Source organism: Cordyceps javanica, chromosome 5 (assembly GCF_051103115.1).
Source record: "Cordyceps javanica chromosome 5, complete sequence".
In the NCBI taxonomy this organism is placed as follows: Eukaryota; Fungi; Ascomycota; class Sordariomycetes; order Hypocreales; family Cordycipitaceae; genus Cordyceps; species Cordyceps javanica.
The window spans coordinates 2,183,804-2,209,580 of NC_139299.1; the positions used below are offsets into that span (position 1 = coordinate 2,183,804).

At 51.9% G+C, this 25,777-nt stretch overlaps 8 protein-coding genes across 8 annotated transcripts; 4 read left to right on the forward strand and 4 right to left on the reverse strand.

Annotated features, from left to right (window-relative positions):
• Positions 1 to 364: 364 nt before the first annotated feature.
• V2A60_007897 (DUF2434 domain-containing protein) lies at positions 365 to 2,101 on the reverse strand (the record flags this gene model as incomplete). Its single annotated transcript, XM_083259177.1, has 1 exon — positions 365 to 2,101. The coding sequence occupies one exon, from the start codon at positions 2,099 to 2,101 to the stop codon at positions 365 to 367; it is 1,737 nt and encodes a 578-aa protein (XP_083115303.1).
• A 638-nt stretch (positions 2,102 to 2,739) lies between these two features.
• V2A60_007898 (uncharacterized protein) lies at positions 2,740 to 5,536 on the forward strand (the record flags this gene model as incomplete). The annotated part of the gene is made up of 2 exons (XM_083259178.1): positions 2,740 to 3,535; positions 4,350 to 5,536. 2 exons carry the CDS (start codon positions 2,740 to 2,742, stop codon positions 5,534 to 5,536), a joined length of 1,983 nt encoding a protein of 660 aa, XP_083115304.1.
• A 1,103-nt stretch (positions 5,537 to 6,639) lies between these two features.
• On the forward strand, positions 6,640 to 7,519 carry V2A60_007899 (uncharacterized protein; the record flags this gene model as incomplete). The annotated part of the gene is made up of 2 exons (XM_083259179.1): positions 6,640 to 6,975; positions 7,022 to 7,519. The coding sequence occupies 2 exons, from the start codon at positions 6,640 to 6,642 to the stop codon at positions 7,517 to 7,519; spliced, it is 834 nt and encodes a 277-aa protein (XP_083115305.1).
• A 740-nt stretch (positions 7,520 to 8,259) lies between these two features.
• V2A60_007900 (uncharacterized protein) lies at positions 8,260 to 10,031 on the forward strand (the record flags this gene model as incomplete). Its single annotated transcript, XM_083259180.1, has 3 exons — positions 8,260 to 8,339; positions 8,394 to 9,863; positions 9,971 to 10,031. 3 exons carry the CDS (start codon positions 8,260 to 8,262, stop codon positions 10,029 to 10,031), a joined length of 1,611 nt encoding a protein of 536 aa, XP_083115306.1.
• A 748-nt stretch (positions 10,032 to 10,779) lies between these two features.
• V2A60_007901 (uncharacterized protein) lies at positions 10,780 to 13,451 on the reverse strand (the record flags this gene model as incomplete). Its single annotated transcript, XM_083259181.1, has 5 exons — positions 10,780 to 10,909; positions 11,826 to 12,262; positions 12,314 to 12,896; positions 12,985 to 13,018; positions 13,091 to 13,451. 5 exons carry the CDS (start codon positions 13,449 to 13,451, stop codon positions 10,780 to 10,782), a joined length of 1,545 nt encoding a protein of 514 aa, XP_083115307.1.
• A 1,033-nt stretch (positions 13,452 to 14,484) lies between these two features.
• Positions 14,485 to 17,250, reverse strand: V2A60_007902 (uncharacterized protein; the record flags this gene model as incomplete). The annotated part of the gene is made up of 3 exons (XM_083259182.1): positions 14,485 to 14,496; positions 14,550 to 17,073; positions 17,165 to 17,250. The coding sequence occupies 3 exons, from the start codon at positions 17,248 to 17,250 to the stop codon at positions 14,485 to 14,487; spliced, it is 2,622 nt and encodes an 873-aa protein (XP_083115308.1).
• Positions 17,251 to 20,372: 3,122 nt separating this feature from the next.
• V2A60_007903 (proteasome regulatory particle lid subunit RPN12) lies at positions 20,373 to 21,282 on the forward strand (the record flags this gene model as incomplete). The annotated part of the gene is made up of 2 exons (XM_083259183.1): positions 20,373 to 20,918; positions 21,004 to 21,282. The coding sequence occupies 2 exons, from the start codon at positions 20,373 to 20,375 to the stop codon at positions 21,280 to 21,282; spliced, it is 825 nt and encodes a 274-aa protein (XP_083115309.1).
• A 303-nt stretch (positions 21,283 to 21,585) lies between these two features.
• V2A60_007904 (coatomer subunit alpha) lies at positions 21,586 to 25,504 on the reverse strand (the record flags this gene model as incomplete). The annotated part of the gene is made up of 6 exons (XM_083259184.1): positions 21,586 to 21,828; positions 21,881 to 22,989; positions 23,043 to 24,941; positions 24,996 to 25,315; positions 25,370 to 25,419; positions 25,475 to 25,504. 6 exons carry the CDS (start codon positions 25,502 to 25,504, stop codon positions 21,586 to 21,588), a joined length of 3,651 nt encoding a protein of 1,216 aa, XP_083115310.1.
• Positions 25,505 to 25,777: the final 273 nt, after the last annotated feature.

Sequence of the window (25,777 nt, forward strand, 5' to 3'; positions counted from 1 at the left end):
GCCGTGTAGAAAACGTCACAATTGTGTCTCTTCCTTGATCGAGTCGCTCGAGTGGAACGCCGGTCTGTTCACTTTTCGAGCGACACTTGTAGAACGTCGCGTATCTGTTGAGTCCCTTCACATTCTGCTGTGCGAACTGCACTTGAAAAAAAAAAGAAGGGCAAAACTTGGTGACGGTACAAAGGTATGACTAGGACTCACAGGCAGCACTGAAATATCTAACAGGTAATTCGTATGTAAATCTCCAGTACCAACGCCTAGCTATTACTCGGTAAATCAAAATTTGAATCATAAATTCGGAATTGAAAAGACTCCAAATTTTCAAGGAGAGTTTCCGGCCTACGGGCACGCTGCAGGAATTCCTCTAAACATCCAGCATGCTGCGCACCTGCTGTGGTGGTGCAGACACCGAGTTCGTCGTCGAGGTACTATTTTCTCTGTGCGCAGACTCGGGTCTCTCTGATGCGTGGCGCCCTCTGTCCGGGCCTGTGTACGCAGGTGGAGGGCCGTCCTCGAAGAGCTCAGCTTCTCGGCGAGCTCGTGCAGCATCAGCTTCATTGTTGGGGAACAAGACTCCCGCCGCAGACTGCATGACTCGCTCCGTATGTCTGCGCTGTGACTTGCCTTCATATCGAGGTAGAGGCGTGGTGTCAGGATTGGACTGGCTATTCATGATATCCCGCACTCCGGCTCTATCTTCTCGCGGATTCGCAGATTCTCGTCGTGGCATATTGGGAAGCTCAATACCATCGTCGACTGCCATGCGAAGCGCCTCTTGTCGTATATGCCTTTCCATCTCATTCTCCTCTCTTCTACCGATGCCGCGTTCGCCTCCGACTTCCTTGACATTGCGGAAGATCCGCTCGCGGAACGAGAGCTCTTCATGCTCGCCTCTCACACGACGCCACCATGCGGGTTTCTTCACTAGTCCAAGCTCGCGATCAATGACCTCGCCACGCTCACGACGCTGGCGGATCAAGTCTTTATCTTCGTTTGGATTGATGTATCCGTAGATAACCTGGATAAGCATGATCGCAAGAGATGGTCCAAATCCCCAGCCAAACTGAACCGGGACGACACCATGGAATCTCAGGAGGGATAGCTCCCAATTGAACGACATAAAAATCTGATAGGCGATCAGACCTCCCAAGAGAGGAATGGTAAACATAAATCGGAGCGGGACAGACTGTACTAGGCCGACAGATTTGTTGACAAGCCCGCGGTTTCTCGGTTTGTAATGTAGAATGGAGTGGCGCAGTGAAAAGAGAATCGTAAGCCACGAGATCACAAGGCAGAACGCGCCAGCTTTGAAGCGTGCACTGAGCGCTGATGGAACAGCAATAGCAGCAGTCTGTTCTGGAGACCGCTGTTTTTCCACGAACGACCAGTTCCTAGGTACGACAAGGAAGAAGTTGAGCCAGGTCCAGAAATAGAACCAAATAGGGAGCCAGAACTCGACTTTCGATCGTCGGTCGTCTACGCGTAGCGCGAACGGATTAGGATCAACGAATTGCCGTTCTTGCCAGCTACCCCAATGTCTAACTGATTCCCATACTAATGCCGTGGTACCTTGGCAGAGTAGGAACCAAAAGAAGCACGTAACAACGATCGGAAGTTCCTGGACGCGATAGCGGTCGACATCAACGTTTATAAAAAGGCTGATAAGAGCGCAAGCGCAGACAAAGCATGCCCAGTACCACTGCCATCGCCGTCCGATCGGGAAGAATCGCTTCGTTTTCGGGAGGTATTGTTTGCCGTGTTTCGTCAACACGGTGACTGTCAGCACAAGTGTGATTCCGTAAGCAACGGCGAAACCAATGCCAACATAGCCCCGAGTAGAGATATTGTCAACGGCATGGTAGCAGGACGTCCCGTTGAGAAATGTGCCATTGGGGAAGAGTTCAGCCGGTTGGTATGGCTTGAAAGTCAAGTAACAGTTGGACCCATTTGACATTGTTCCATTGCTGTAGTACGTATAGTTGAAGTGGTCCAATGTCGACAATGGAAAAAGCACACCGCCGAGAACAGTCTCATTTTTGCCATTTCCCGCATCAGGCCAGTCTAACTGATCTCTGGCGACGAGTTGAAGTATCCCGGGCATCGTGTTGTGATGCGCGTGGTCGAGGGAATGTCGCAAATTTGTCCGTCAGAGAGCTGTATTGTTGGAGTTTGGCTCAGTCGCGGCGATAGTAGTTGCCACAATCGCGTAAAAATACGCAAAGTCAACCATGTAGATTCCAGGCTGTGTTGCATAGAGAGAGTGCAGAAGTCGAAAGAGATGACGGGAAACAACGAGAGCGAAATTTCATTGCTGACGCGGAACTCGCGGAGAGGCTGGATGAGGGATGATCGGGGACCGGAAGTACCGTCGCCGCGATTATAGTGGATTCCGCTGGGGGTAAAATGGCTCGCCCGGCCACTGGGACGCTCCAATGACCTCACAACGCTTTTTTGCACCAGCCTCGGGCGTTCTGTCTGGGCACTCTACGGAGTGCTTACCTGGTTTTATTATCAGCTGGCTACTAATAGCCACTCGAGACAGAGAGCTGGGTGGGGCAAAGGATATCCATCAAAACTTCGACCATTGTGGCATATTCAGATGGCTTTTACTGAGCCACATCAGTCAGTCACTCGCATTGTTGCCCGCCGCCTGTTTCGCTGCAGTGTTCAGGCTTCGTAGCCTTCCATCGAATCGCCCGTTTTCCGCATCCACGAGATTAGTACTCAATTGCCACGAAAATGGCGGCTTCAAAGGCTCCACGCCCGCCGAGCCCCCAAGACGACAACGAACCATCTTACATCGACTACGAGACATTTCTATCACCTGATTTCTCTGCTACTTCCTTTGCAAATTCTTTAGTTCTCGCCACAAATAACCCGCAAGATTCGCCTTTAGATCTCTCCACGCCCCTGTCTCGTGTTCTCTTTGATGCGCAAGAGATTGATTCACACATTGACCTCCTCACAACTCGAGCGGCCGTTCCCCTCCTCGAATACACAGACTCGCAAACGAAATCCAGCAAAAGAATAGTAAACGAGCTCGATACTCAGATAAGTAGCCTCAATGCTAGCTACAAACAGCTTGAGAAGGAAGTCATCGAGAAGCATGCGGAAGCTGAAGAAGTCCGTCAGGTTGCGCTGCGCTTGTGGGAGACACTTGCTCTTACTCAAACTGTCGCCAGGTGTCTCCAGCTAGGCAAGACTTTGGAAATTCAAACAGCAGAGCTTGGAAGTTCTAGCTTCGATGAAGATCACAGTGCTCTAGTACGCTGCTCTTATACCATCCTATCGCTCCACGAGATTCTAGATAGCAAAGCGTCTGGGGAGGAAGGCCACGGCCTCCAAAAAGCCGATGCAATCCGCAGTCTTCAAGATTCTGTCATGACGCCCATCGGAAGATCCGTACGAGAAACATCTGAGCGCTACGTCCGCGAGTTTCAAGTACCTGGAACCATGACATTTGCCCAAGGCGAGCAAGCCAGAGCAAGGGTTACGTCCGCTCTCACGGCGCTATATCTACTATCTCCTACGATAGGTGTGAAAGCAGAGAAATGGACCCCTCGTCTGTTGGTCCAAACCCTCGATACGTATATAAGGTCGTCTTTGCAGACTAGCATCACTACATTGGCGCGTTCACTTGGCCAGCTTTCCAGCCTTGACAAAGCTCTTGGCGAAGTCACGACCAAGTGCCAAACAATTGTGGCTTTGGAGCTTATTCTGGATGGAATTAAGACGCCAGATCATCCATCGCTTGCAGTTTCACCGCATTCCCACATGCCTAATTTTCTCCAACCTCTCCTGAGCCAACTTGAGACAGGCTCACTGGCATCCTACTTCTGGCGAACGATGGCAGGCAGCCTTTCCACACGTGTGCAAGACATCGTCAACCGAGGGGGTGTTGTTGCAAGAACCCTCAGGGCGAATAAGAACAATGTTGGGGATGCAATTAGACAGGCCGTGGGTAGAGGCTCTCAGCTTCCCGGGTCGTTCGTTGAACCTAAAACCAAGGCCAAGTTGGAGGCAAATTGGGACAGGGAAATCGCGGTCATGGTTGGTAGTGTAGTCAACAACCTCGGCAGATGATGATGTCAGAAGAAATCTAAAAGGTCAAATGCATGAGCTATATCTTCTGTAAAGCTCCTGTGCCTACCTGCTCGTGGTTGCCACCTTCTCAGATGTTTTGACAGAGCCCATCCATGGTGGGGCTTCGCCAACCACTTCCACAACCCCCCGCACTCCACTGCCTTGATACAGCCAACCCCTCCAGCTCATAAGAGTGCCAGACTGTAACCTCAAATACCTACTCGCATCATCTTTGGCGAACATTCTTCTTACTCATTTCATAATAGCCATGCCTCCACACGAAGGCCTAGTACATCTGAAGGAATACGACATCAAGGACAGCAATGTTGAGCTCATCGGAACGGACATTGATCATCAGGTCAAGTACAAGTCGGCAGCCGAGGAGCCCGCCTGGCGAGTCGTCGGCAAGGGGATCGGTCTGCTAATATGGCGCATCGAAAATTTCCAGGTCGTCCCATGGCCCAAGGAGAAATACGGACAGTTTTACGATGGCGACAGCTTCATCGTCCTCAACTCCTTCAAGGTTGGAAACAGCGATGGCTCCGATAGGCTTGGTCACGAAATCTTCTTTTGGCTTGGTAGCCATACGTCACAAGACGAGGCTGGCACCGCTGCTTACAAGACTGTCGAGCTAGACGAGTTCCTTCAGGGCGCTGCGTCTCAGCACCGAGAAGTGCAATCAGCTCCCTCTGATGAATTCTTGGCCTTGTTCCCTCAGATTTCCATTCGCTCCGGTGGTGTTCGCTCCGGCTTTAGACACGTTGAAGAGGCACACAAGGAAGAGGTCACCACGCTGCTGCGCGTTTTTACTAATCCGGGGTCCAAGACTTCTAACGGAGTCGTTGTCCACGAGGTCGAGCCCACCTACCGTAGCCTTGACGATGGTGACGTCTTTGTTCTTGACAAGGGCGACAAGATCTGGGTTTGGCAGGGCAAGAGCTGCAGCCCAATGGAAAAGGCCAAAGCCGCTCAGGTTGTGCACGACATGACTCTGGCAAAGCACATCGATGTCGAGGTTGTTGCGCAAACTGAGTCGCGCTCACGCCGTGTGATTGAACTTCTCGGTGGCGATACTTCCACGCAGTGTGATGGCTTCAGGCAGGGCCGCCCAATCGCCTCCGGCAACCAGGCTTCTGTCGCTTCTGGCCGCTCGAAGAAACTGTTTAGACTTAGTGATGCTACTGGACAACTTACATTCGGACTGGTCAAGGATGGCAACGTCACAGCCGATGATCTAGACGGCAATGATGTCTTCCTCTTAGACAGCGGAAAGGCAGTCTGGGTATGGGAGGGCCAGGGTGCCAGTCGCGCAGAGAAAGCTCAGTGGCTACGAGTTGCACAGGCGTATATTCGTCAACTGGGTCAGTCTTCTACCGATAGCCACCTCATTCCTCTAGCAAAAGTCAACCAGGGTAACGAAACCAGAGCTTTCCAGCAAGCTATCGCGGCATAAAATCGATGCACACAAGCGGTTATTTTCATTGCGGAGGAACAGAGGTCGAGGTCTATAGAAATTGCATTCAATAAACAGATACTGGCCTCAAACTGTCTTATTTCATATTCCTCTGGCTATTATTAGCTATCGGGCAGTGCTCAAGGTTCTGGAGAGGCCCTGTCACTACCCTTAGGAACGTCAACTATAGCTGTTTTTGTCCATATATGTTTTGCCCCTGTTACATCGAGTCCTTCTACCGCACCACCTTTGATTGAAACGGTGGGTTTGAGGGACCCATCGGGCAGAACTACAACATGAGCGATTCGAGCTCCGCAGGTGTCACAAAAGTAGCACTGCATCGTCCCTCCGGTTTTAGACGGCCTAGGCCACATTTTGAGCCTATCCATCGTTTCCACAGGTGGCGGCCAGGTTCCGGAGGTAGGAAAGATCGCTGATATTCCAAACGCCGATGAAGATTGCTTGCGACACTCCAAACAGTGACAGAAGTACACCTCAAGAGGTCCAGGCAGAGAGGCTCGAAAGTCTATGGCATGGCATTGACAAAGAATTCTCATATTCTTAGTGACATTTGCGTCCATTTTGATCAAGAGAAAGCGAAATTGCTCAGATGGAAGAGGCAGATATATTTTTGAAGTGGTCTGAAAAGCACAGAATGTAGCTGTATTGGTGTGGCGCACCGTGAACGACTTTTTGGTGCACGGTACCATGATTATAAGGGTGGCGTAGCGTGACCTGCCAACTGCTACTGAGGTATCAACTAATCAACATGCATGAATAAAAGCGCAGTTTGCGCAATACTTAGATAGGAATTCCGCCCAGCATTAGTACTTAAGGCACATTCCCTATGCTTTGGGACGGTTGCCAAATAGCTACCTTCGGCTGCTAAGTAGCACCAATGTATTCTCATCCGTACTTACTACCTATGTACTTAAGACGGATTGCGTTACTCACCTGCATGCCGCTCGCTGAGTGGGACGGTTACAAATGACGTACGCTAGCACATGCTTTTGCCCATCTTCTTGCCAGCATCGCATTTGCCTCCGTCGCTTCGCAGCTCTCAATATTGTCCCAAATCGTACACGACACATGATAAAGCCGCTATGGAGCCTTTGATATCTTCCAGGCCGGTTACATACGTGCGCAGGGCCGGCAGAGCCGCCTCTTACCCGTTGCGCGGCATCTGGTACTTTAGCCGAACAAGGGAATTTTGGCCGCTATTCTTTGGACGCTTACTACCTCTTTCCCTCATCTCGCTTGTGGTTTATTTCATTTTATTTGCATTCACCTTTCTGCCGCAATTTGCCTTTTTGGCAATTTTCCACGGCTGGGGTGCATGGGTAAACGCCGTCGTGCTGGTGCTCGGTGAGGGATTGGTCATCATCCAGGGTCTTTTTGAAGGCTTTTTTGTCGATGAATGCCGCGTTGACGTCTTCGATGTAAGTGAGTCCAGTCGTTAAAAGAGGCCCTTACTTACATATGTAGGCCACTTTGATTCAGAATTCTCTTGAAGATTTGGTAGCTCCCCATCGCGTCTTGTACCCTGATGCGCCAAACGCTGTCAGAATGCTTGGCAAGCCTACCAGCCCTGCCATCTACACGCCATGGAGTATTATTCAGATCGTCGAGCTTATTGTTTTTCTGCCATTGAACTTCATTCCTTATGTGGGAACTCCGGCATTTATCATGATCACCGGTGCGCGACTGGGAAAGCTGGCGCACTACCGGTGGTTCCAGCTCCGCGGGCTGTCCAAGGTCGAGCAGAAGAAAGAACTGAAGCATCTCAGCTGGGAGAACGTATGGTTTGGATCCGTTGCCATGATTCTGGAGCTCATTCCTATTCTGTCATTCTTCTTCCTCTTAACATCTTCTACTGGAGCTGCGCTATGGACTGCGCAGATGGAGCACGAGGCGCGACGACGCGATTTAGAAGCGGTTTCAGATCCCACCGCACCTCCTCCGTACTCAGATTCGGTCGTATAACTGAACTTGAAGAAATTCCGCTCAGAAGAACCTGGCCATTTCAGATAGGCCAGGCGGGAGGAGAACGTTCGTCCCGTCCCGTCGCCTGCGTCGAAGAAGTTGAGTACAAGGCATCGAGTAAAAGCAAACCAAGTCAGTTCGGCCTGTGGCCATCAACCACAGCTGAGGGAGGAAATATCTGTTTTGGTGACAGATAACCTGTCTCCAAGTTAGGCGCTCTTCAAATACCTACAATTTTGTCTATAAACATTTTCGGTAATATTCCGCCCACCCCACCAATGAGGGGTTATATCTATTGAGACGTCTGTGCTGCCCTTCATACGGTTCGAACCTTTGATAGTATCTACACATGGATCTTCTAATATGTCATCAAGCCAGAAACCCTCGAACGGCCGCCATCGCGGCCCGTCATGCTGCCAGCTGCTGCCAGCTGCTGCCAGCTGGCTACCAAAATGTCCCGCCGGTACTTGCCTTTTTTCCTGGTCCAATGTCGCAAACGAAACTTCTCTCCTTCAGCATCCATCTTCATATGTGGTTCCAACCTTTGTCCCTCTTTCACCACCATAAGCACCACCGTTCGTTCATTTCTGCACTCATTACGCTTCAAATTCGGGGGCTACTCCTCAAATTCTTGTCCGTTGTTGTCCTAATTCTCGAGTTTCCCTCTTACTGTTCCCCCAGCAATACCACCCCTCATTCTACCTTCCTTGGCCTCGTCGACGCCAATTTAATTACTTTCAATGATTTTTCTCGCCTTTAGGGGTCCGTTCTTGGGCTGCTGGCTAATTGCCAGCTGGGCGTTGGCTTCGCCTGAGTATTCGTAAGTGTTCAGTGCCTATATTGTGGGTGAATCCGATTCTAACCATACCGGTAGCGATACTCATTCCAGTTCTCTGGTCAGCGTCCCGCCTGGTAGACTCTCTAGCTCTGTGGCAGATTCCTGCAAGGCCGAGTCTACCAAGACCGTTTTCATCACCTTGAGCTCGGTTAGCAAGCATTCGTCCACGTCGATCCCTGATGGAGCAAACGTCGAAACAACCACCATCATTGTGTCTCCCGTTCAATCGCACCCAAAGACGGATGCAACTGTTGACGCTCCTACAACTGACTCTGCCCCGGCCTATGCGCCTACCATGGACATTCCACGTCCTTCTAAGGCTGATCGTCCCGCATCTGAGGTGTCCTCTCCTGGGGAGTACTCCACGGTTTCTCGCACAATCCTTGCTACCCACACCATTACTCTGACTGTTGCACCTCCTGTGAAGAGCCCTACTTCAACAGAGGGCAGCGTTTCATCGGATGTCAAAGGCATTGAGGTTACTTCTGCTATGACAGAGTCACCTTCGAATGTTGCAACCTGCATCACGCACACCGTTGTTGGCCCTGGGGGACGCACCACTGTTGTAGAATCAATCATTGTCACGGAGCCAATCAGAACCTCTGCGTCGGTAGTTCTCGGAACTGCAATCCCAGCTAGTTCGCCTTCATCGACCGCCCCCGGTATTCCAGTTCCATCTTATGGTGGCAGTATTACTTCAGGTTTGCCAATACACACCAGCTTCACTGCTATCGGCCCTGATGGCTCTTCAACTATTATTGACACGACATGGATCATCCCTGTCCCTCCTACCTCCGTCATGTCCGGTCTCAATCCACTTCCCACTGGAGTGGTATCTTCAGGGCGTATTGTCTCTGGTCTTCCGTCCAATGCTGTCTCTGAAGCCATTACCGAGAGCCCAATAACTTCTGTCATGGGCACTCCAATCTGCACCACTATCACTACATTGGGACCAGATCTGCATCCGACCGTCACAGAATTGACAATCATTGCTCCGACAAGGACCGCGACTGCCACAGTTCTCACTCTCGCGCCTCCTTCCTTCGTGGTGCCAGCCTCCGTGACAGATCTTGCGGGTCAGCCGCCTATTACGAGCAATAGCATGGTGACTACCATCACCTGGAAAGTAATTGGTGCTGATGGCACCGTCTCCCCGATCATACAGACCATTACCGCTCCTTCAGGTTTAACGATTGCTGGAATTCCCACATCACCTCCAGCAGCCGTGACTGCCAACCTCCCGCAGCCTGCTGCAACACGGTCCTCTGCTAGCGTGCCATTGCTCACACCCTATGGCACTATCAGTGGAAATGGGATTCCTTTAAACGCTCCCTCGCTTGTTTCGGGCCTTGGACCAACGCCTACATTTGTCCCAGCTCTTTCTGGCGCGGGCCTGTCTAATGTCATCACAGCCGAGCCACCAGCATATAGCCTTGACACTGGTTTGCCTCTTTCATATGAAGCTCCAATCGGTTCACAGAACACCGTTAGTGCTTCCCCGATCCAGTATGTGACAAGTGCTTCGGACAGTGATTGGATTTCCTCCATTCTATATGGCTCTTTCCCAGCACCCACACCTCCTGTCACCCCCTTACCTGATACTTCGGCGCCAGTTCGTCCCTTCCCAGGGACGCCTCAGCCCTCACCTGGACCTTCACCTGGACCTTCACCTGAGCCTTCACCTGAGCCTTCACCTGAGCCTTTACCTGCGCCTATACCCGTACCATTGCCCACTCCCGTCACCCAAGCCACTCCAGAGGCAGTGACGACGCTCATTACCAGCACATGGACCAACGTTATCCCTGAGCAAACCACAACTTATGTTATCAAGTTTCCATTGACTACTCTAGCTACTGTCACAGTCCCTCGTGGGCCAGCCTTTCGCAGAAGACTCGTTAGGCGACAAAGGTACGTAGCAATAGCACTGCTCGTCTTTGTATTCATAGAGGCTCTCACTAACACTTCCTAGCTCCGTTGAAACATTATTTCCATTCTCGAACTCAAGTACTACCCGGTCCCCGTTCACCGAAAATACATCTTTGATCTCGAGTCTTTCATCAGAGCTAGTGACGCCAATTACAACCCCGTCACTACCAACAAGCATCATTCCAACCAGTACGATTCCAACAAATACAATCCCAGCTACCCCCACAAGTACTCCGGTATTGACTCCTGGGGAGCCTTCTCCCACTGTCTGCGCTTCTGGAGGAGACAAGGTTGGCAATTTGACTGTGACTGTGAGTAGCATTAGACCAATCGTCAGCGACACTGCTGACTGGTACAGTTTGATAATATACTTCCTGGTCCCCTTCTGAATCCCGCTGGCGATTTGTGGTTCTCAGAGGGTTTCCTCGTGGCCCCCCCTTCTTCACCACCATCAACCGCCTATTTCTCGTCATCCGGCCATCAGCTAGTGGAATTTCTACCACCAGCTTTGGTTCCAGATGCTCCTTTTGATGGAGCTGGCGATACCGCTGAAATCAGCATCGGTCCAAACGAGATATTCCCCTGCTTCCGCTTCAACTTTTATGGAGCCAATCTTGGCTGTGCCGCTGAGGGAGTAGAGCAATGGTGTGAGTTTGAATTTTCGGCATATACATATGATGAGGCATCAGGCTCCGAGGCTTCACTTTCCTGGTCGGAAACAAAGCGAGTTCCAGCTTGTCCCAATTTTCCTCAGGGTCCATGTCCCCTTATCCCAGTTCAACTGAATGGCTATAACAACCTCACCTCCGTTCTAGTGACAGTTCGTGTTGGGCTTGAGCTTCGGGCCTGGTGGGGAGATGACTTTCAAATCGGCTGGACTGACAATACTTGTGAAGCAACATCCTGTCGCACCAGTGCCATCTCTCGCCGTGCCAGACGAGAACTTTTTACTCAAGCATCGCGCAGAGGTGTCTGGCAGTGGACCCCAAACGGCGCCAAGAGGCTTGATGACGACTACGTTTGGTCCTCTTTCGAATAATACAAGGGCCTAATGAGATCTCTGTAGTTCAAATCGACGAGTTGCTAAAAGATCATTTTGCTGTTATTTTGCCTTGATTTCTTGGAGGGGTGGTATTGTACCTAATTTATGAGCGGTGCCTTTGGTATGGACGCAGCTAAACATCACTCATTCTTATACAGTCATCGGGATATGTAACTCTGGCCTGTAAGCTTCACCTAATATACAACGCACCAACATCAGTTCAATGATTTTGTTCCTATCCCTCTGTACCTATCCCAATATCCTGTATTAAACTTGTTGCTGATAGCTCATTCCCCAAGTGAAACAGGAATTTCGGGAAAGTCTCTCGAAACGCCTGTTCGTATGCAAAATGTGTATTACGTTCACAAGCTTCACGACATTACTAAATCCTACTTTTCCATCCAAGACCTTTACTATGCATCCTAGCCAATTTTGCTGCAACTAAGAATCCACATCCAACAGCAATGGAACTACCGGCAAATGCTTTGGCGCCGGTATACCCTGCAGGGCTTGCAATGATGGCACCTGCAATTGGTGGTCCTGTGAGGACGGCAAAGCTTACAATGGTGAAGACCATGCCCATACGAACACCTAACTTGCGCAAGTCCGTCGTAAGAAAAGATAAGGCGGCTGGAAAGAGACTCTGGATACCAGCTCCGACGATACCGTAAATGACGACCCAGGCGTATAGCCCAGTGGGACTTTCGATGGCCATGAAGCAGTACACTAGCAGGGAGGCAATGATGGACGTCGGTATGAATACGTTGACCGCACCGATACGATCAGCGATGAAATTAGGGGCGATGCGACCGATGATGCCGACGCCATTGAGTATGAGAAGCAAGTTGAGCGACTCTGGGTACGAGAGCGGCGGGTTCAATGCGTCGCGCGAGTACGCAGAAACATAGAAGAAGGCGAAATAAACGCCCCAGAAGTTCTAACCTTTGGTTAGCAGAGGCTAGGCATCTCAGGCGATAGAAGAATTTACAAAGAAGGCCCCAGCGGCGTAGAATGTGTACTCCAGCTCCTTGAACGCTTGCCACTCCACGACGGGACCGGCTTTGCGCGGGCGGATTCTGGTGCGGACCCCGAGGTTGGCGGCGGCAACGACGGCCACCTGCACGAAGCCAATGGCACGAACGGTCCATGAGAAGCCGACGCTGGGCAGCAGCTGGCGGATCATGCTGGGAAAGACGAGGCCGCCGGTGGCGGAGCCGCAGGCGGCGATGCCGACGGCGAGGGCGCGGCGGCGGTGGAAGTAGGTGGACAGCACGGCGAGCGTGGGGCAGAATAGGCACCCGTGTGCGACGCCGATGCAGACGCCCTGCGCGAGCAGAAACTGCGTGTACGTGGCGCACTGCGCCGTGGCGAAGATGCCGATGGCCAGCAGCCCCGTGCCCGTCAGGAAGACGGCTCGGAAGTAGCCAGCGTCGGTGAGGCGCCCCGTAAAGGTGCCGACGAAGAAGAGCAGGAATACGTTGAGGGACCCGATCCAGGAGACTTGGCTGGGGGAGCGGTCGAGGAGCGTGGTGTAGTAGGCTTGGAAGCTGCCGAACGAGTTGGCCCAGCCCCTGTTTGTTTGTTGGTTTTCCATGTAAGCCGAGCCGCAGGGGGGTGGAAGAGGAGGAGCGGACGAGATGCCCATAGTGTGACACTTACCACGTGGTGAAGATGACCATGTGGCCGATGAAACCTGCAGAGAAACGAGTTGAGTCAGTTTCAGACGACTCTCGCGGACGGCGGCGCGCAAGGATGCGAAACTTACACTGCGTCCAGGCAACCCATCCACCATCCGGCGGCGGACCCGGGTCAACACTCGACTTGGACGTGATCCGGCTCAGCACTCTGCCGAAAACGCCACCGGGCGAGTCGACCTCGACGTCATCGTCGTTGTCGTGGCTGCTGTCCTCCTCAGCGTCGCCCCGGCTGCCCACGTTGCCCTCATCCTCCTCGGCATGAGCACGCGAGCCGACACGCAAGCACGCAGGCGCCGCCAGCGTATCATGTCCGCCCGCCCATCCCTCGCAGTCCTTTCCGGTGCGCGGTGCAGGGCATGCCGCGTCCGGGCCGGCGTCTAGGGCCTTTTCCAGATCGAGCTGGTCGCTCGCGGACGAGGACGCCGCCATTGTACATGTAGGTGTTCTTTGATGCGCGCTCGTGTATCGCGGCGGTTTATATATGGCGGTTGATTTTGATTCTTTTTTTTCGGCTCTCTCTTGGTTTGATCTGTTCCACTGGGCGCATTAGGCTGCGATTACACCGGAGGAAAGGGGGTGGGGGGGCGCACCGGTGCGCGGCGGCGATGTGCCGGGTCTCACTCCGTGGTAGCTGACCAGCCGGTCTCGGATGAGAGGCAAGATGGCATGCTCGCGTTGTCTGGCGTGATGTCTCGGCTACAATGTCAATACTCAGCTCTTTTGTCGTCAGTATGCCTCAGAATGGCTCATAATGGTGGCTGCAATAGCAAAGCAACAGGTCATCAAAAAGACTAGGCGCTTGTCCTCTGTCATGGCTGATGTATACCGATTCATGAGATGGGCGGGTCCGGCATTAGCGTCGGGGAACGACTTGGGAAGGCTTGCCTTTGCTCTGGCGTCCGACTTAATGACATGACACGACACAGCTGGATGAAAGGAAACTTGTGATGTCATTGCCACAAAGAGATGTAATTGTCTCTGTTTCCATGTCTTGGTCCCGCATCTCTCTGTACTGATACACTACTGCATGTCGGGGAATGATTCAGAGTGACCCTCTCTGTCTGCTTCCCACCGTCGCTTGGTCCGAAGCCGCGGGGTTGGATCTAGTGGGGGTCACTAGAGACGTTTTGGACCACATATCTACAGCGACTTCGGTGACCTCCTCATCAGCTAGGTGCGTGCGGTCTTGTTCCAGTACTCGAACATTTAACTTTTATTCAAGACGAGGTACCATGTCATTAGCAATGGTGCCTATTTATGTAACATTTCACTACGATGAATGTCGTATGCTGATACATTGCAAGTAATATGAACCATGCGACCCGTAAGAAAAGAACAAAAATGGTACTTTTCATCAAATTCCGAATTAAAAGCAGCGCACTCGCTTGTGCCCAGTCACCGCCGTGAATATGCCAAGGGTATATATAGTGACTCAGATCAACTGGTGGCGCTGGCTCAAAAATTACATGACAACCTAACGAGACGTATTAGCAGGTGTTTTGAAAACATGCTTCGAGCGTATCCTACACAATCACCATCGTTTTTACCCTGAGGGATGCCCATATCTTCAAACGTCGCTGGGCCTTTGCTGGGTTTGGGTGTTGCTGCAGGAGGCCGTTCAACCTTCGTCGGCACCGGCCGGGATCCTCCCGGCGGTGCCGTCCCTACTCTACTGTGCAACGGTACACCCGGTGCTGGGCTTGTAGCACGACCGTGGCGTGATGGTTCTGGAGTGCCGAGCCCTGTGGATGTTCTCGATTGCCTGGGATCTTGAGGTGGCAGAGATCCGTATCTGTCTGGTCTTCCGGTGCTACCAACAGCAGCCAGCGGAACGCGTGGGGCGTGTGTCTGCTGGCTCATGTGTTGCGGCGGGGGAGGGCCGTCGTGTAGAGGCCGTGAACTGGTGCGGAGGCCATAATCATACCCTGGCTGCGAACCAACAGGAGGAATTCCGCCGTACGATTGGCGAGGGGTCCTATGTTGCGGGTTGCCGGGAGGCGAGCTACCACTGGAGTAAGGCTGTGCTGTAGCAGGTCGCTGGTAATTCATGTCAGCGGGATGAGCGCCAGCAGGTGGTGGTCGGTAGCCACCCGGGCCGTGTACGGGCAGTCCGCGGCCAACGTTGGCTGGCGCACTAGGGTAGAGATTGCTACTGTGTGAGTTGGTGGGTGCAGAGCTACCGCTGGACGTGCGAATGCCGAAAGCACTGGTTGGGCGGTCCGCTTGAGGGCCGAGTCCTTGAGAAGGATGTATGTACTTTCCTGGAGGTTCGTCATCGGGATAAGGTGCAGTAGACTTGGGGCGGTTCACGTTGAGGGGTGCTGGCCGGTCGTCAACAGGATACGGAGCCGCAGAGTGCGGTCTATCAGGCTGCGAATCCAAGCGAAGGTTGAATGCAGGAGAGGTGTCGGGACCACCTACTACAGACGCTCGTGACGCATCTGGTAAGTCGGCATGCTCGGACACAATGGTGGGCTTGATGCCAGGGGATGGCATGGGGGAGACGCCGTTTGAGCGCCTGCCGGGGGGTTCGCTCTCGTTAAGAGTTGGTAAGTGCTGTTTTTGTGTTTGAGCAAAACGTTCCGGTCGCTTTCCCCGCATTGAACCATGTTGAGACTTGATCCTAGTGAGGGTTGTCGTTTCGTGATCCTTCTTTGACAGAGTCATATCCTGGTCAAGTGATTCCAATCTACCAACAGCATCGGTGTTACCGTGCTCGGCGGCGAGCTCATACCATTTTTTCGCCTCAGAGAGGCTCTTGTTGACGTGAATTCCAATCTCATGATAATATCCCATGGCAAACTCCCCGGTTGGTAGCTTGGACGCTGCCGCCTCTTGAGCGTATTTGTAGGCAAGCTCCTCGTTCTTTTTGAAAACTCCGTCGTAGCCAAAGAGGAACCAGCGGCTGACACCCAGCGCCGCCTCTGGAATGCCTTGCTTGGCAGCAAGACCGTAGTAATGCAACGAATAAGAAGGCTTGAATTCGCAGCCAAACTGACAGAGCTCGAAGGCCTGGCCCATTTTGAGCTGCGCTTTGGCAAATCCTTGGTATGCTGCCTTCTCGACGTACATCCTAGCGGTCTCCATGTTGGAGGGAAGCAGGCCTTCCGGAAGAGTAATATCGGGTAGGTCGCGTCCGATAAGCATGCCATAGACGTAGGCGCCCTGGGGAGCATCTTCGTCTGAGCTCTCAGCAGCAAGACGAATGCGCTCTAGTCCTCCAGAATAATCTTTGGACTCTCCATGTTGTCCTAGCAGGCTCATCATGCCCATTCTGTAGAGAGCGGCCGAGTCCTTGAGTCCCATTCCCTTGTAGTAGTGTTCCTTTGCTTTGGATATGTCGTTGGATTGCTCATACAGCATGCCGATGCGGTAGTCGGATCTAGCATGTCCAAGGCCGGAGGCGCGGGTGTAGCCATTGTACGCTTCTCGCTTATCCACTCTGTTTCCGAATTTGCCAAATTCCAGCCACTTGGAGCGCATGTATAGTGCGTCGGGGTGCTCTTGGTCAGCCAAGTAGTTGATGACGTTGATGGCGTCGACGCGGAGCTCGTGCTCGGTGCGAGGAGTGGAGGGGCGAGGCACTCCAGCATTCTCACGGGCGGCGGCGTCGACGGATATCTCTACCCAATTGAGCACATCTCTGGCCCAGCTGATTTGCATGGCGACATTTTGCGAATGCAGGACATGCTTGCGCGAGTTCCAAAGAATTTCTTCTTTGGCGTCATCCCCAGGTGGTATATTGTCCCCAACGACCTTCGGAAAGGGGGAAAAGGACGGAGCGCCGTCCAAGGATATCGAGTCTAGGCAGTCGGAAAGCGAATCGTCTTTGTGGTAGGCGCTAGCGTACTGTTGGGCGGAATCGCTGGCTCTTTTGTTTTGTTGGTCCTGGGTAGTTACGGGGGCTGCATAGGTCGGCTGTGCGTATGTCGAAGGCTCGTCAGTGTAGTGCGAGGCATCATCGCTCTTGCGTCGCGCGGGAACATCTCCGGCTTCTAGCTCCATTCGCTGGATATCGTCTTGCATGGCTTGCGGCACCTGAGGAGTGACCCTGCACGAGAGACGAGGATATTAGCGCAACGCTGTTTATCGGGTGCAGCGGTGCGGGGGAGTATATCAAGAGGGGTAGATATTTAGCATACCTTTGAGGAGAGGGTGCCACGACTTCTGGCATGTAGTAGTCGTCGAAACCGCTGGGGACGAAGGTCGCACCAAGTTTGGGGGGCATCTCGGCGGCAGGATTGTTGGTGTCAACTATTTTTTTTTTCGGAGAGAATGGGTGAGTGAGTGACTGAGTGACTGAGTGAGTAGGTGAGTAGGTGAGCGGTCAGCATGCAAGCAATGAAGAAAACGGCAACAAAAAGAAGAAAAAAGGAGCGATGCAAGGTAGAGCCTCCCAGTCGGCTGTGCTTAAAGGCTCAGCGGCAGCCCGATCTGCGTTGTGATAAGCTTTGCGAGCCGTAAGAAGAGAAGTCGCAGAAGCGATAGCAGTTGCAGCAACAGCAACAGCAAGCAGACGGGCAGCGAGGATCTCGAAGCCGTTCGTTTCGCAACGTTGGGCAATGTTCAGGGAGGGGAAGCAAGCAGGCTAGCTATTGCGCCGTTGTGCAGCCAAAATGCGGGCAGCTAAGCCGGAGGGTGTCGATGGTGGGTGGGCGGTGTTGAGTCTTGTAGAGGATGTATTCGTGGGGCAGGATTGTTAGCTCCGCGTGTCGGCGGAGCAGGCAAATGACGGTAATTAGAAATGACGTTTTGTCGCTTTGTGCCCTTTTCTTTGGTGGGAGGGTTCCTCGAAAGGGTCTTCTTCTTTGATTTTTTCTTCTTTCTTGTTCCTCCTGGCCTCGATTGTTCTGCCACCCAACTTCCCGAACGGCGAGATTTTCGACAGGATATAAATGTGATCGAGCCACATTGGTGGTTCGGCCACACCCTACGGCGACATCTTATCATCACGCCAATCCGTCTATTTTTAGGGGCTCAAGTCCCCTCGCTCGCCGCCGTGGTGGTGGGTGGGGAGAGCGCCGTGCCTTGCCTCGTGTTGCTGTGTTGCCGCCACACACAGCCACTGCATTGTAACCTTCAATTGGGCTCCTCTTTGACTGTCGCAATGCAATGCAGCCAGTATCGGGATGAGCTTTGATGCCTGTATGGTTTGTTCCATCGCATATTACCTCCAGGTAGAAGGGGCCTTGATCTGCTTCGCACCTGCTGAAAAGCCAGGTAGGTAGGAAGCATGTTGAGAAAATGCAGAGCAAGGCATGTACACCACCAGCCCAGTCCATGTAATGCACGCCGCAAATTCCATTGAGGAAAAGTGAGGGAATTGGCAGACAGGGCAAGTACTCACTCATTAACTTGGCCGGCTGGTAGATGGGATCAGCCACGGTCTGTATCGTGTATGCCATCCTCAGCCAACCGCACGTCGTCGTCCTCGTCGTTGTCGTCGTGTCGTCGCCACCGGGCCGCTACAGCACAGGACACTTCGTGTCTACCTCCCTAGGTAGATACTAGTTTCTAAGATATCACGTAAGTAGCGAGGTGCGTTGGCTATTGGCTACCAAGTATGTAAGTGGCTTTGTGCCTCCTAATAAGTAGCAGTAGTCAAGTAACCGGGTAGGTTTCGTGTAACTGTCGACCAGGATTTCGCAACGCCGCGATGCGCAACAAAATAAGTATGTAGTTATGATTCTAGAGCTCAGGCAACGAGGATCTACAGGGTTTTTATCGCCACCTGGGCCAACTCTGGTCCCCTGCTGCCAAAGCACCCATCTCTCCCGTTTGTAGTTCCCAGCCTTTCCAAGTAGTTATGACAGCCATGTGCTGTTTTCGGAGCTTACCCAACCGAAGCTGCCTTGTTGGACGAGTTGGACCCTGATGCCCAGCAATTCTACTAACCCGTAGGTACGGTAGCAAGACCGGATACACCTCGTTGCTAGTTACGCCCGTTGCAGTGGGTGGCTGGCTGTCTACGGAGGGAGTACTCTGTACCGCTTCATTTCCGAAAACGGAATGGGCCCACTGCAGGAACCCCAAACTACCTGTTTGTCTCACCACGGTTGCAAATACTGAGTGACGTTCATGATAACAATTACCGCTTCCGTTGTGTCCTATTCTCCATCGTTTCTCGTCTGTTCTCATCTTTTTTTTTAATCTCTCATCTGATGTATATCGGATATCAGAGCTTTAGGTGGTTCTCTTTGTGCTGAGAATCTGAGGATAGCTCTTCATGTTCACCTGTCACCAAACCCCCAACGGCCCGGCTGCTCCCTCGCCAGGTCAGCCAAGAATGCCTCGCTTTCCGCCAATCCGCCTAAAGCTGGGACGTGGCGCCCAGACGAGGCTGACAGCTGGGCGATGATGTCGAGTTTTTCTTTTTCTGTCACTTTCGACCCCCTCTCCAGCATCATTTATCGGTAAATTTCTGTTTTGCTGCATACAACTCGCATGCCGGTAAGAGCTACATTAATCATGTTCGCACCCCCCTATAGCACGGCGCAAGTGAAACCAGCGCCGCCGTCACCAATTCAAAGCAAATAATCACCACATGCAGTAGTTTTGTGTACCATGTTGTAAAGGGTAAGAGGTAGCTCAACCCTGGGCCTGACAATTTAAAGAAACTAGATACAGCCTATTTAATCTCCTATCTTTCTGCTACTATTAGTGGTCCGTTCTTTTTTTTTTCCAGTAGTTACCTGCCTTGCTCGGTAGAATACACTCGATTTCGGCGACGTTTTCACCAAGACGAGTTGGGGTTTTCTTACAATCCTTGATATATCTTCCGTTGTAGACTTTGCGACCCGATTTTCTATTACCAATGAACGCATACTAAGTCGTACCCTGGCCTCTCTGCTTGATAGTATCAGTAGATGCCTTTCGCCCCGTCGCAACCATTGATCATTGGTGCACTCATTTGCCCCCCGATATATAGAGGAGTGCATTGGCGTCGCGACTGCCGTATCCGCCAGCGGTCATTATCACAAGGGAAAAAAAAATGGTTGAGCCACAGCCAGATGCTGTTGATCTCAAAATATCAGCGCTTTTTTTTTTCGGGACGGGTGTAATGCCGCCGGAGTTGTTTCCATGGAACTTAGTGCATGAGATAAAAGTACTTTGAGTCATCTGGGGTCCCGGGTAGGTCGTTATAGCTTACATAATGCAGAGATCCAGCGTCGCGTCACCTGCTGTCAGCCTGGCATCCATCCGCCTAAGCTACCAGCAAAGAGAAAGTGCTATTGAATCCAGAGCCGCGCATCACGCCAAGAAGCATTTGAATCCATCGACACCCGCCTATTTCCTCGGCCACCCATCAATTGCCCCGTCAAACAGAAACACACAACACTCCAAATAACCATGGCGGAACGAGCCCTCACCCAGCTGCTGGGCCAGCTCCGGCACTCGCCGTCGATGAGCTACGACGAGGCAAACAAGCTCCTCTCCAAGGCCAAGCTCGCCCTCCTGCGCCTGCATGCGCTCACGCCGTCGCCTTCCATCTCACCAGAGCTCCTCGCCGTTGCCCGCGAGACGTACGAGCAGGGCGCGCTCTTCGCCATCCGCGCCCGCAACCCTGAAGCCTTCACCCGCTACGTCCAGCAGCTGCAGCCCTTTTACGAGCTACCCTCGGCGCGCCTGCCACCCAACCTGCCCGAGCGCAACAAAGTCACCGGTCTCAGCCTGTTGCTGCTCCTCACACAGGGCCGATACGCCGAGTTTCACTCGGAGCTCGAAAGCCTCGCCAACAGGGACGGCGGCGGCACCGCCGGCGACGTTGAGGGCGACCGCTACCTGGGCTACCCGATTCGGCTGGAGCGCTGGCTGATGGAGGGCAGCTACGACCGCGTGTGGAAGGCCATGAAGAGCAGCGAGGTTCCCTGCGATGAGTACAGCGTCTTCTCAGAGGTATGTGCCGCCTTGGGCTTGCAGTCTCCGTAGTCCCTGTTGAGTCGCCTGCTTGGTATGCACGGACACTAACCGCCGCTTCCAGATTCTAAAAAACCAGATCCGCTCCGAGATTGCGAGCAGCAGCGAGCGTGCGTACCCCAGCCTGCCGATAAGCTCGACCAAGTCGCTTCTCTTTCTGGACTCGGAAGGCGAGGTCATCCAGTTCGCCCAACATCGCGGCTGGATCGTCCGTGATGGCCACATCTACTTCCCCGACGAGGCTGCCGAAGCTGGCGAAGAATCTGCACAGAGCAAGGAAATGAGCCAAATGGTCATCGAAAACACTCTGGGGTATGCTAGGGAACTAGAGACTATAGTTTAATGTTGGACCGATGGCATAGCATTCATACGACCCTAATGTACTACTATACACCACAAACGTCACTTCTGTGCACATCGCGGAGTGGCCTCATCTTCGTATAATCATGTCAACTTTCTTTGTGCCTTTACCATCTGGGCAAGACTGTTGGGGCTTTTTTTTTTTTCATTTCTTGCTTCTTTTGGACCTGTAGCGTCCGCCAACTCGGAGCACAGGTTCCGCCCAGTCCATCCGTCCTTTTGCGTCGTAACTAAATTAAAAAAATTTTTGAATTGGACCCCAAAGTAGGCCCCATCATCTATATATCTATGCAAATAGCCGCAAACCGCTTCCATGCTTGCCAATTTCACAAACCTCACAGACCTTGCACAAAGTACCCTTGTACTTGGAATGGTATTTGGATCCGTCAAAAGCGCATTCCTCGTACGACGTCCCACTATAGATTGGAGTGAAGCTCGCGGCGCAAATCTCGAACTCTGCAAATTGATCAAATTCAATATCAACAGCATCGTTGGGGTTGCGCTCGCATGCCGCCTTAGCCTTCTTTGCCTGCCTTTGGTTAGCATCATTATCATCGCATGATGCATAGAACATCACATACTGTTTCCACAATCTTGCTGGCGCCGCCATTCGCAATGATACGGTTGGCAAAACTCAAGGCGCTATTGTAGTTTTTGTTCTTGCTTGATAGCTGCATGGCGCTGAGTAAAGCGAGTTGCCTATGAGGAATCTCGATTTTTGGTATTGTAAAGTAGGCCGAAAGCTCAAGGCTTCGCTTAAGCTTTTCGGAATCATTTGCTGCAGCATCTGCTGATTGTCTTCTTGCCAGCTCAATGCTCATGGCAACGGTATACTCACTGGCCGAAGTGATGAGCTTCTTAGCCTCGGTAACCTCGCCTTCGCTGGTCACCGCGTTGATGAGAATCGTATGCAAGATACTCTTGAAGATCCTGACGCCATTCTCCAAATTATTGGTCTTCATAGAATCATATCCACGCTGCAGCTCATTAGCAGCGAGATATTCTAGATCTCGAGGAACAATGGGAAGCACCTGGCGGAGATCGCTCTCATCCACGGTACGGCGTACGTAGTTGATAAGGGGAGGGAGACTAGCAGATGCGGGCAGGAAAGTCCGCGATGCTTTGTAGACTTCCAGGAAGCGAGGCTTCAGCGCCGCAAAGCTAACCGCACCAACTTGACGGTTCAATAGCTGCATGGCCGTCTCAAAGGAACCACCGGCAATGTGGTCCACCGCAAGGGGAGAGTTGCGAGCCCACAAATCAGCCTCGCTGCTACCAGCACCTCCAGCATCGGCAGTATCCACGGTCACGAAGTCATTGTCCGCCTCGGGTAGGTCTTCATCGCCCATATCCCAGCCAGCAGCATCTTCATCATCGTCTTCGGCAATGGCTGCTCCGTGGGTCGATGCACCGACATCTTCCATAGCGTCATCGAAACCGACAGCATCAGTATTGTCTTCGAGGGAAAGGCCATCAACTTGTCCAAGAAGAGCCTTTTCAAAGAATGACTGAGATGTAGCCTTTGTAGGCCAATTTTGCTTGAAGGTGGGCACGACAGGTTTGGGGGGGACGAAAGGTTTACCCAGACTAGGCAGGGTGAGCTGGTCTTCCGTAATTCCAGTTGCTTCCAAGATGGCCTGGCATTCATCATCTAGGCCATACGACTTGGCGGTCATATATGCGAGGGGGTCTATGCGCACAAGTTAGTAATAACACAAAGACACTCGCAATAATCACACATACAAAGATCAATCTCCTTGAACATCTGAATACGGTCCTCAACTTCTCCCAGATATAGAGCGTTGTGAAATCGAGCGGTGAAGTCACCGCGATGCTCGGCAATCTTAGCCATGCGGGCAAGCTTCGAGTAATCACCAGTAGCTAAATAAAGGAAGGAAAGTTTGTCGAACTGCTTCAGTTTTTGGTAACACATTTCAACAATCTGGTGATTGCCGTGAGACAGAGCCTCGATGCTGAGTCTGTTCCAGAATTTAGGCTTGTCAAGTTCCTTAGCCATTTCTACCGCAACATCCAAGTTGCCGCATTCTATGGCAAGGTCAAACCTGGTGGTGGGATCCTGGACAAACTGAAGAGCGATATCGGGATAGCCTTTCTTCTGTAAGTATGAGATGATGGACTGGCCGACAAGGCTGGAATTGCGTATGATATGAAGCATTTCTTCATAATTGCGCTTCACGAGAGCGAGCTTGAATCGGTATTCAGTGGGGTCGATTTGGAGGATGCGTGGCTTTGCGGACCTATCCAGGCAGTAAACATTACGTCCCCTGACTCGGACAAGGTATACAGTCTGATCTAGCGTTCTGACAATGCCGTTATCACCATTGAGTAGGGTGTACTTCACGTGGTTTAGTGTGGAGTACAAGAGGACACCGGCGTCGTCCCAAGTGGCACTCTTGATTCTAATTGTCTCGTGCAGTGTGCTCACTTGCTCAAGAGTCTTAGTGACAATGGTGACATTGTGTTTGCTGAGAAGCGCCGCGTATAGACCATCATTAGACCATACCACATACTTAACACCATTGACTGCAAGCTCAGCTGCGCTTTTCTTTTGTTGGATGTCGTAAAGATGGACAGTGGTGGCAGTAATAATGAGCAAATTGCCTGTCCCACCAAAGTAAATATCAGTGGTACCAAGTGGTGCCTTGAAAGAGCGTGTTGTATTGTTTGAGAGGTCTTTGATATCGATATTCTGAGTAGAGAGGTTGAGAACCGCGAATCTGTTCCGGGCCACAAAAATGGCCGAGTTGCCGGAACCCCGTTTGGATTCAGTGGGCTCGATGTTACCACTACCCTCTTTAGGAAGATTGACGAGCTCATAAGAGCCTTCATCAGCAGGAGTCGTAACAAGAACAGATCTCTCAGCTGGATTGTATGACAGAGTTCGAGGCGCAACCCACGCGCTGCCTAGCTTCTTTAACGAGAGGAGAGTCGGGCTCTCAACGTTCTTTTGGAAATCGTAGGATTTGACGAGTTTCTCCTTGCTAAGGAAAAATAGTGTGTTCTGATGAACAGCAGATGCAGGTCGCTCACGCTCCAATTTGAAGACCATGACACCGTTGTCATGACCAGCGGCGAACAAGTTGATTTCCGGATGTGCGGCAATAACCCAGAATCTGTCATTTTCGCGTTTGAACGTCTGAACTGCCGTTCTCTTGTTGAGGTCCCAAACCCGGATCGTCTTGTCACCACCAGTCGAGAGAATCAAATCCTGATGAGGGTGAAAAAGGCACCCTTCCGCGTTCTGGAAATGTCCTCGGCATGTATCTACTTCCCATGCCTTAGTTTCGCTCATGCGCCAAAGCTTCACCAGGCGATCATCACCAGCAGAAACAATCAAGGGCATGTGTGGATGAAAAGCAACCCAGTTGACGCCACGGTCGTGTCCTTCCAAAACAAATTTGACAACGGCATCGGTATTCCCAAACATGTCAGTTTGATTTTGATTGGAGCGAGCAACCTGGTCCTCGAAACTCATGGACGTGGGAGCGGAATGTTTCTTTCGAAGTCCGGAAATGTCCCAAACACGGACAGTTTGATCGAGCGAAGCGGATACCACGAGGTCCTCTTTCGGATGAAATTGAGCACACATGGTGTAGTGATTGTGTCCAGTCATGGTGCAAACTATAATAAGGGTCAGTTTAAATTGCAGTGTTTAACGATTTGAGCATGTCGTACTCAGCGAGCGGTTCTGCCAATTCCATATCCGAATTGTCTGGTCATCCGAGGAAGAGATAATCCAAGGAAGCTCGTGGTGGAAGAAGACGGTACGAACATAATCCAGGTGGCCATTGAGTGTGAAGAGGCATCGTCTTGTTTGGTACGACCACACCTTGATCTTGTAATCGTCACCGCCAGAGACAAATAGAGGCTGAGTCCTATGGAAATCAACGCCACGGACAGGACCATCATGCTCTTCGAATCTATCAATCAGAGTGCCCATCCGATAGTCCCAAAGCTGAATCGTGGACGAATGGAGGGTGACGAGGATCCATGGTCTACGTTGGCGCTATTAGCGGCGTCCGAATCAGCCTTAGCACAAACGAACATACCTCTTGGGATGGAAGGCAAGACCTTTCGCCCGAGAAGACTTTGATTCGAACTAAAGCATCGTCAGTGCAAGGTGACAAGATCGCTGCAGCTGGGAGTTTGCACACCTTCGTTAACATGTTAGGGGAAGACGACATTGCAGCGGGGGAGTTGAAGCAACAGCTTCGTGCACAGGCAAAAAGTGAGTGACGCCGGCCAAGGCTTCAACATATAAAAGTATTTAATCAGCTCGCCCAACGATGATTGCAATTGCAGACTAGCCAACCACTCGGCGTCGAGGAGTCTTGTAGTGGTTGTGTGTTGACATACGGATACGCCTCCTCAGCCAAACGATTGAGCTTCGTGTCCATCTTCAATTGTGGGCTTGCTGGCCGAATTGCCCCGCAACAATGTTCCGCCGACCAGCAGCT